Source organism: Musca vetustissima, unplaced genomic scaffold, assembly GCF_032173495.1.
Source record: "Musca vetustissima isolate MV318-11 ecotype Yass unplaced genomic scaffold, APGP_CSIRO_Mvet_v1 utg14404, whole genome shotgun sequence".
In the NCBI taxonomy this organism is placed as follows: domain Eukaryota; kingdom Metazoa; phylum Arthropoda; class Insecta; order Diptera; family Muscidae; genus Musca; species Musca vetustissima.
Genome location: NW_026888788.1, coordinates 144 through 10,051, shown reverse-complemented (window position 1 = coordinate 10,051; position 9,908 = coordinate 144). Strand labels below are relative to the sequence as shown.

Sequence of the window (9,908 nt, the reverse complement as noted above, 5' to 3'; positions counted from 1 at the left end):
TGAGAATTCTTTGTGCATTTAAATTTAAGCTTTTTTTTTTTGATTGGAGGGACATTTTGGCGTACTTATTAAAGAACAACGTACAAAATGGAATACAAACATACAAAAATTATGCATTACCAATACATGTAAATATGTACATAAATATTGTAATAATGTAGGGAAATTCATTGTGCAAAATCTTTTTTGTTTTTTTTTTTCACTTTTTACATAAATACTACTAATAATAAAAAAATTAATATACAGCAGATGAGAATAATTAATTCATGACTTTCAACACTGCAGTAATTTGTTCTTATGTTACCTGTAAATCTATTACAGGACGAAAACAATAAAACGATTAACTGGTATACATTTGTATATAGAATATAATTTTATGTGGTATATATGTATGCGTTTTTGTATATATGAAATTTGGTAATTTTGCATTACTTATTCTATTGGTTTGATTTAGCAGGTATACTTGTTGTTTTGTTGTAATATAACAATCTATATCTATTTTTTTGTGTATTTCTGCGTCGGAAAATCCTTTATGTGCATGAAAAAATTACTTGAGGAAAACTATATTTTTTGTATATTGTTTTTGGTGGCAATGTTGGTATTGGAATTCGTCGTCCTTCATTGCTTTCCAAATTTAGTAAGCGTTTCGTCGCTTATTGTTGCGTACATTGTTAGCCAGACAGCAAGCAAAAATGAAACCGACAAGCTGCAAAGAAAAAATTGAAAAATATGTTTAAATTATAGTAAATGTATGTACTTGTTTGTGTATCATCAATTGTGTAAATTGAATATATAAACTATGGACGGAATGACTAGTAATGTATATAATTAAGCTCAACACATAGAAATAATTGAAAATGTCGTTATATCCGATGTCTCCTTAAATGTGTTATGTAGCCTTGAACGTGTAGGTTGTCCTTAAGCCAATAAAATTAAATATTTAATATCAGATACATTGCCCCTGAATTAAGGACTGAAGGGGACAGAAAAGATTGTTGTAGTCATAGGATATCAAGATTAACTACAATGAGATTTATGATAATTTCTTTGCAGATATTAATGTGTTTTCAAAGCTTTGTCAGGAATTATGCACATTCCTGTTGTACTGCTCTCAATTATTATTGAATTGAGTAATAAGACGACCTATAGCTCAAATATATGATTCCGACAGTATCACGAATAATATTTTAATTTAATGTTCCTGGCAACAGTTACAATTTTCCCAAGCTACCTTATTTTGTCAGTTCTGAATTAAATATGATAAATCAACGACATATGAATCACTCATTTATAAATTCGATCATGAATTGGAATATCAAATACAATACTCACCTCAACAACAATTAAACCAATGCCAAAGTATTTAGCCTTTTCCGAGCTGCCTGCAATGAATTTGCGGGCTTCTTTTTTACAACCGGAATAGTAGTTAATAAGGATGCAAGTCTCATCTGCAGGGCAGCACGATTTTGGTGGAATAAAACCAGCAAGAGCATAATCTTGGGCACCATTGACACCACAACATTTGAGCTGAATAGTTAAGGGAAAACATTATATATTTATATATTGGACATTTTTACTGCTCACGACGTTACTCACCGATTTTTGAACAACTTCAAATACACCAGCTTCACGAATTTCGGATTCCCAGGCGCTTTCAATAACATTATCCATGGCTCCTTCAATTTTATCCTGATTAGTCCATAACAAAACAACAACGACCAATTGAACGATCAGCAATATCAACATCAGAACGGCATAGAACATTGTCATACAGACATCTTCACGAATGGCACCGCAACAGCCCAAAAATGAGATAAATACAACAATCGAACCAATGGTAATCATGCCAATTGGCATGGCTGCTTGAGGTGGGAATCCAGTTTGGCCATTAACTTCGATCATGCCAATGCTGTTCAAAATTAGAACACCAAAGACAATGACCAAAATGCCAAGAATCTGCAAAAATAAAAGAAGAATATTATAAATTTGTATGTATAAAGAAAAAATAAGGCATTGTAGTTGTTGGACAGATTTATTAGAAGTTCAAATGGAACAATTGTGAACTTCTTCTTCTCATTCAAATATGAATTCAAATAAAATTATTGTGGAAACATAACTGCATTTTTCTGTACTTCTATGAGGTCAATGTGTACTTCCCAAAGGGTTTCATTCCTAATTAGTAGAAAATGTCATTCATGTCGTGCACATTTTGTCCATTACCACCCAACTATTTAGGGAAATATAACTATAGTCTGTATTTCTGTGGAATTTCTAATATGTCTACCGATTTGCTAATTATGTATTCTGAAAGCGACTAAGGTTACCACATAACCATCTGGGGGATTTATGCAATCGTTTGTGGTCGTGTTATTATTATGGCAAACAAATGCGAAAATATGCAATAACATACGTGCTTAGATAAATAAAGTGTTTTTATATACATAATTTAAAAGGTAAACTAAAACAAAATGAATTTCTTTTTTTTCAATTTATTTCCTCTTTTTCTGATCCTAACTAAATTTTCATAAAACTTGTTCGGGTCCATATCGTATGTGTAGAACTATTTTCTTAATTGTAAAATTGTCTAGGCCATTTATTGGAACAGGATTTCACAATTAATCCCATAATACAATACTCCATTAGGTTAAAAATACGACTATAGAAACTTATATTTGCTTATAAATTGACTTAAATTTATTGTTGTTATTGAAAAAAATAAAATATTAAATTTAGTACAATATATTATTGCAATTCAAAATTCCATATTGTACCCAACAACAATAGTCTGTCAATGCAAACAATAATCTTTGTGAACTCAATAAAGAATTTATCTCGTTCATGTATTGTTGTCGATTTTCTTCTTATTTTTTTTTTTTTTTTTTTTTTGATTCACAACAACAATGGCTGGCGATGCCAAATAATAAAAAACGAGGGAGAAAAAGTAAACATATGAGATCATCTTTGTGGAAATAACTGCAGCTGACAGATTCTTTACTAGGAAATTGTTTCTTATTAATAAAACCTATTGGTTTTCATTAAATAAAGGTAATGGCAATGAACGTTTCTTTTTTAATTGTTAATTGTCAGGCTCTGTGAATAGCACCACCACAATTCCGTTTTACATACTTTCCAATGTCCAAGGTGAAGGAGGAATAAAGAAAACTTAGTGAGAAATTTAATTTATTCATGACAAAACTTGAAAGAGGAAGTAAAATGCCTGTTGTGGATGTTGTTATGGAACGGAGGTTATTTTTAAAATCCGGCAAAGTCCATCCTTCTGGGAAAACATCTGTGATGATTACAAAAATCATAGAGAGCATGACCGCGAAGACTGGTACGACTGCTGACATCCTACATTTTATAGGTTTTATTTAGAGTACACTTTTATACAACAAAAATTATGGTAGTATTGGTTTTATTGACTATACAATAAGTAATTGCCTTACAGTTCTTTGGTAGTACGCTCCTTACTTTTGTAGGATATTTTTAGATTCCAGATCATCGCATGTAAAATATAACAACAACCACCGCAATTGTGGTTCTGTTTACCAATTCGGTAGTGAAAATATAAATGTGTTACATATTTTTTAAAAGCATCCATGATTCATAGTTGAAAAAGAATTACTACCCTATGAGTTTATTCAAATCATGGTTCAGTGTCCATTCAATAAGAATAATGAATTTTCTGTGGAATATAAATAGGTAAAATAATATATATAAAATATATACAGACGAACTATCTAATCAGTAAAATCTGTCTAAATCAACGTTCAACTTCGCAAAGCCTATGGCTAATATTTTCAACATCGCACAGCAATTTATACATGTTGCTGTCCAGCGACTCTAAAATGTATAGTTCAGTATAATCAATTGTGAGATGTAAGTGTTTTAGAAGGACACCATCGTCGAAAAATATAGTTGGCTACCAAATGTTTTTCATTTGATACCATTAAAACCGCAATGTCTTTAGAATATAGAAAACAGGAAAAATAAAGTGTGTATCGAAGTTCCATTGTTTCTATTTCAAGTGAAAATCTCAACAATTTTTAAAGATATAGCCGATTCGTTGTGTTAGTTTTGGTTCTGCAGTCCTTTGCAAAAATAACTGAAGGTCATTCATGATTAAAACCTGATCTAATCTCAACATGTTGTTTTTCGCTGGGTTATATTTTCATATAAATATAACTGTATGCTGTCATATTGGTTTGCTAAATTTTACATGAGAATAATACTGTTGTATACAGATACACCTTCATATGAGCATTCCTTTGTTACAAACTATTTGCATTTTTACACGCATACACTTGGGCTTTAAATTTAGTACTCATTGGAGGCATATATCCGTGGTCACACACTTGCAATTGTTTTAATTAAATTAACAACTTCATAATTGCTATAAATGCGATAAGTTAAAAAAATGTGTATACCACAACAGAGCACACAAACAATAACCTTTAGACATGACAACATGATCTAAAGAATGTAATTATTTTTGTTTTTTGGATTCCCTAAACAGCCGTTTATGTTTCACACCCACGAAATATCATTCCTTTTTTTGCGAACAACAACAACAAAAAATAATATATAGAAATGATGAGTACATACATAGATTCTAATATATATTTGTATATAAGAAGGTTAGGCTGTATACCCGCCGTCTGACAAAGTTCACGTTATGTGACATCAGCCATCGGAGTATGGAGGACACATGATGAAGAATGAAAATGATGCTGGCAAACAGATTTTAATTGGATAAAACTACTTGTCTGGTGGTTGAGCACACAACAATTTTATTTGTCCGTTTTATTGGCGCCAAGTAGCTAAGAGGCAGATACATTTTAACCACATATGTATCAAAGAAATATCTTTCGGATTGGTATTGTTATTAAACGCATTTCTTAATTAATAAGATGTTTGTATTGACATTCTACATTTCAAATCATTACATATTTACCAAAAATGTTGTACAGTCCATGTACGATTGGCGTTTCTTAGACCAGGGACAAGGAAGTGATATTTAAATACTTCATTATACATAAATATTTTTATCATCTCAAGACCAAAAAAAAGACTAATCTTCTTCCACTTCATAATACATAAATATTTTTTATCATCCAGAATAAAAAATTACCAACTATACATTTAAAGGCAAATATGATTTCAGCGAAGGTTAAAATATACATAAAACCCAAAAAATGACGTCACCACCATCATCATCCACAAACTGAAGAAAACCTGATTGAAGCTCTTTGTGTACGTGTCGGGTACGTCTTTGAACAAAATTTGTCTTCGTAGGCCTTTGCAGGGCTTCATCTTCCAAAATGTTTTGTTTGATATTCACAACAACATAAAATACGACGTAGTTAGCATTAGGGGTTCCATGCCTGTGTTTGTTTTCACACATATTTGAGCATTCGATTAAGAGAAGTTGGTAGTATTGAAAACTTGTCATACTCCTCCCGCACGCACCATCAATCAAAAAATGACACCACTGGTTAGTTTCATTTCCTTAACTGTCATCCACAATGTGGCATTAGCGGGGGACAACATCTACAACAAATTTCGTATTGTGCCACATTTGGGGAAGGATTTGCAATCGTTTCGCCTTTCTCTCACATTAATGTACCTACAGAGAGCATGTGCCGGTTGTATAGTGCGTTATATGGGAATGCAGCAAGTTGTTTTGCTTCTTTGTTTGCTTGCTACCCCACTATTGCCAAACAACAATGTGAGGGATAATATTTTTCAGTTAGTGATGAATGCTGATATTAAGAATTTCACTTTCTACGCAGCATTACTTTCTTCTGACGCATCACTGAACTCCACAACAACAATAATGAATGCCATTTTCCTCCCCTATGATAAAAGCAGACAGGATGCCGATAATGTCTCGTCGTCTGTCTGTCCACACAACATATTTTGTCGTATGGAAAGAACAAATTATTGCGTCTTAAAAATTATTGCTTTTGCATACTTTTATACATGCACACTGTACGTAAAATGATATATTGAAGTAATAACAATTTTGTTTTATACCAAAATGAAATTTGAGAAATAAATAAATAAAAATTGTGAAATTTGGAGGAATCATGATTTTTTTTTATAATTTATACATTTGTCCATACTTGCAGACAGAATCTAATGGAATTTTATCTTTCATCAAGACAGCAAAAGAATTGATTAAGACAAACGGCGATGAGTGATATTGTTACAAAATCTCCCAGAGATTCCTAAATCAATGACATGTATATAATATATTTGCTCTGTTTAAACTATAAAATTCATTTTTTTCGAAATAGTTTATAACGACTGTGTTAAAAGTCCCGAGAAAGATTCTGCCGTTAATTTGATATCCTTTATAACGACATTTCGCGAATAGCGCCCGATTTTTACGGTGCTTTGCCCTTCGTTATAAGCGATTTCGTCTGTATTTTACATTTATGACACTCTATTTGACTAGCATTGGAACGGGTATAATATGTTAATATATCGGATAATTTATTCATAGTTGACAATATTCAGAAAACAAACAATATATGGGGAATTTTAACGATCAACAACAAATTCCATTATCCATCTTACAAATCATATATGCATGAGGCTAGAAAGACAAACATATCGCATATTCGGAAAATATTAAATCAATTAGATATGTGTCAATCGAATTTCAAAGAAAATAAACAATCTGATTCATTCAATACTCATACTCCCTTCAGTGCAATAATTGTGTGGACAATACACATAAATTATAACAATAAATAGTAATAACAAAAAAAAAAAAACAAATATGAGCAAAGCATTTTAAAAATCGTTGAAACACGAAAACCGGTTGTGATATCAAGTAGAGTCAGTGTGCTTTCTGAGAACGTTATTATGATTTCATTGTTTGTCTTGAACAAAAAAAATGAATTGAGAATAATCCAAATCAATGCAATTTGTAACGTTTTTTGTTTATTGTTGGGTATGCCTTAAGATTAGTGAATTTCCAATTTAAATAAAATGTAAATAAACGAGGCATTGAAGCTTTCTTATTAGTCAATGAGGCGCACTTTATCAATCTTTGGGCTTATAAATGCGTTTCAATATAGTTGTTGCTTAAAGACAAGTTTTCATTATTCCGAGTTTTAAAAGTAATCACATGATGTGAAATCAATCAAATTGTCAAATTTATATGTGAATATTTGTATGTAGACATTGCAATTCTAAATTATAGTTAACGATTTTCATTACAAGTTCTCAGAATCGCTTTTTTGTGTAAATCAAAACACGGTTAAAGCTAGCATGCAACGGTATGACAATGGACAGTTCGCTGGCATCCACACATCCACTATATGAAGGTGTAGTAGTTGGATACATGAAATTGAAATTCTAGCAACACAATAGCTTTTAAATTATTAAATTGTTATTGTTGTCGATGTTAATTTAAATTACAATCACACAGACACGACGTTGTGAATTTTTGTTAGCCCCATTTTTTATTTTTTTGTTTTCGCACAAAACAAATAACTCAAAAAACCGGTTAGCAGCCATTCACAGTTTCGTAATGACGAAATTAGTCAGGTACGCCGCCGCTCGTCACACACGGACACAAACATTGACAAAATAAAAATATTTTGAAAACAAATACCCCAAACCATTGGTGAATATAATTAAAACAAATATCGTGAAATAACAGACTCGAATCTCAAGTCAAGTCAGAGATGGATCTTTAAATACAAAACTGAGCTTATGAAAATAAACGAAGCTCGCATTCGTGTATATAGTGTTTATAATGCGGTATTTGAGAAGGCAATGAATATGCATTTGTAGCACGGAGCGGAAGATGCTCTATATACCCTTCTTCGTATCATTTGTTTGTACTCGATGAGATTGACCTTATTATCTCCAATCAACAACAACAAAAGAGAAAACAGCAGCATTTAGTCAATCTGTTGCTCAGCATGTTTAAATAATTTATGGAATCCATAGTGTGTACACATAAACAAATTGTACACTTATTTCGGCTGGCCCGAATCTCTTGGTATAAGGAAACCGTGAAATTGGAGTACTTGAAACATTTTTTATACAAATTTTTTTGTACTAGAATACGTAAAACATAAAAAATGTATTCATATTTTCTCTAACCGATAGTGACGTAAAATTTTTAGAACAGCTGTAACATGCTCTTTGTCTAAAATTGGGAAAATGTCGTCTACACATTTTGAAATTAGTTATTGTTGTACTGTTCTCCTATTCTAGGCAACAGTGGGTTTTTTTTTATCGAACGGGTTCCCTATTGGCATGCCATACGTTTGTGTGTATATTTTCCATCATATTGGAAGTAATTGTTGTCTATAAGAAAAAATTGCAATAGCCCCAATAATCTTTTTTTTCGGAATTTTCGTGTGCTTTTGAAGAATTTCCCATTTGTGAAGAATGTTTTTTATTGCTAGATGTGTAGGTATGTTGGAAAAGAACGATACAACTTCAAAAGAGATTTTATTCTCTTTCAGACTTTTTGGTCCAATTTTGCATTAAGGGCCATTGAGTTCTTTATATTGTATTCAGGTGATATTATATGATTTAAGATTCTGCCATTGATGGATAATTGTAGCATGATCTAAGCGGTACATTTTCTTTGTGTATTTTGGATAGTCCATATAGTTCAGGGTTTATGAAATAATTTCTGTGTAATTCCGATATTCGTTCTTTGCAGTTGCATTGCTAGATCTACTCTTGTTGTTTTACATGTCATTTTATCTTCTAATATTAGGTTCATCTTTGTCGAATATTCATCTTTGTCAGTCTGCTCATAAATTTCATTGATAGATTTTTCTATTTCGCTGTTATTCATTATTCTTCTGTGGTTCGATATTCTACTTTCTTTCCTTTTTCTCCATTGTCCTTTATTGATTGAATCCACGGATCCATGTCAACTATTAGAAGAATAAGTGTGAAATTTTTGTTTACAAAGGGGAGAGCAAAACTTTACCCATTGAAAGAATCCATTTTGTTCTTTTTAATATAAAAGATTTTCATAAAACAATTAACATTTGAAATTACAACACTATAGTAAGTGGTACACAAGGTAAGTAAGAACTGTTACTAAGTACACCTAGCTCACTGAATACTAAAATTTTTATGTTTTCAAATAACAACTGAAATTGCTTACAATTGTATTGTATTTGCAAATTGTAAATACCCTCGTGTACTGTTGTTTTTTTTTATTATTAAATAAATGATGATCTTGAAATTTCCCCCATTATCATATAATCAAAACGTAATTTCGTTACACTATACAAAAGCAAAAGGAGAAGAAAAATGAATTGTGTGCTTTGCTTTGACTGAATCATATACACACAATGCTTTAGGCTAGATAAACATTGCACATGTTTAAAGCTAAGCTTTTTTCGTTTCTGCTTCGACAGGTTTTCTTTTTGTAATTTTATTCCACAATATTTTTGTATTAGTGAAGTGTCAGCTATTACATAATAAACCAGTTTTTGAATTAATAAATACATTTTGTTTACAAGCTTTTCTTCAATTTGAAATGAAAACTTACCGATACGATGGCATTGAATATAAATAGGACATATTTGGCAAATGTGGTACCACAATCCATGTTGTTGCTTTCTTTAAATTATCTGGAAAAAATGAAATTTTATTAAAGAAAATGTTGGAAAGTGATGATCGTAAAAATTCGAGTATAAAATGATAAGGGGGGTCGCCCCCACGGTCGGCAGGGGTGTGAAAGTGAGGCATGGGAACGTTCGATAAAAAAATAATTTCATCTAACTGCGATTTTCTTATTGATTGCCTTTATCTCACGGATAGCAGCTTGTAAAAGTTAACATTTAAGCTTGTGTTCGAGACATTCATACAACAACTGTTTTGCGAACATTTTTTAGTATCTTATTGTAACAATGAGT

At 31.4% G+C, this 9,908-nt stretch overlaps 1 protein-coding gene across 1 annotated transcript; it reads right to left on the bottom strand.

Annotated features, from left to right (window-relative positions):
• Positions 1–580: 580 nt before the first annotated feature.
• Positions 581–9,634, bottom strand: LOC133336605 (23 kDa integral membrane protein-like). The gene is made up of 4 exons (XM_061544888.1): positions 9,542–9,634; positions 1,597–1,956; positions 1,333–1,527; positions 581–706 (listed from the first exon to the last, which is right to left on the bottom strand). The coding sequence occupies exons 1-4, from the start codon at positions 9,599–9,601 to the stop codon at positions 635–637; spliced, it is 687 nt and encodes a 228-aa protein (XP_061400872.1). The 5' UTR covers positions 9,602–9,634; the 3' UTR covers positions 581–634.
• Positions 9,635–9,908: the final 274 nt, after the last annotated feature.

What these genes read in the sequence shown, in the direction of transcription:
- LOC133336605 (XM_061544888.1), bottom strand. Translation starts at nt 9,601, where the DNA reads ATGGATTGTGGTACCACATTTGCCAAATATGTCCTATTTATATTCAAT. An exon ending in TTGAAGTTGTTCAAAAATCG is followed by an intron (nt 1,528 to 1,596) that starts GTGAGTAACGTC and finishes TTAACTATTCAG; the next exon opens with CTCAAATGTTGTGGTGTCAA. An exon ending in TTGGTTTAATTGTTGTTGAG is followed by an intron (nt 707 to 1,332) that starts GTGAGTATTGTA and finishes TTTTCTTTGCAG; the next exon opens with CTTGTCGGTTTCATTTTTGC.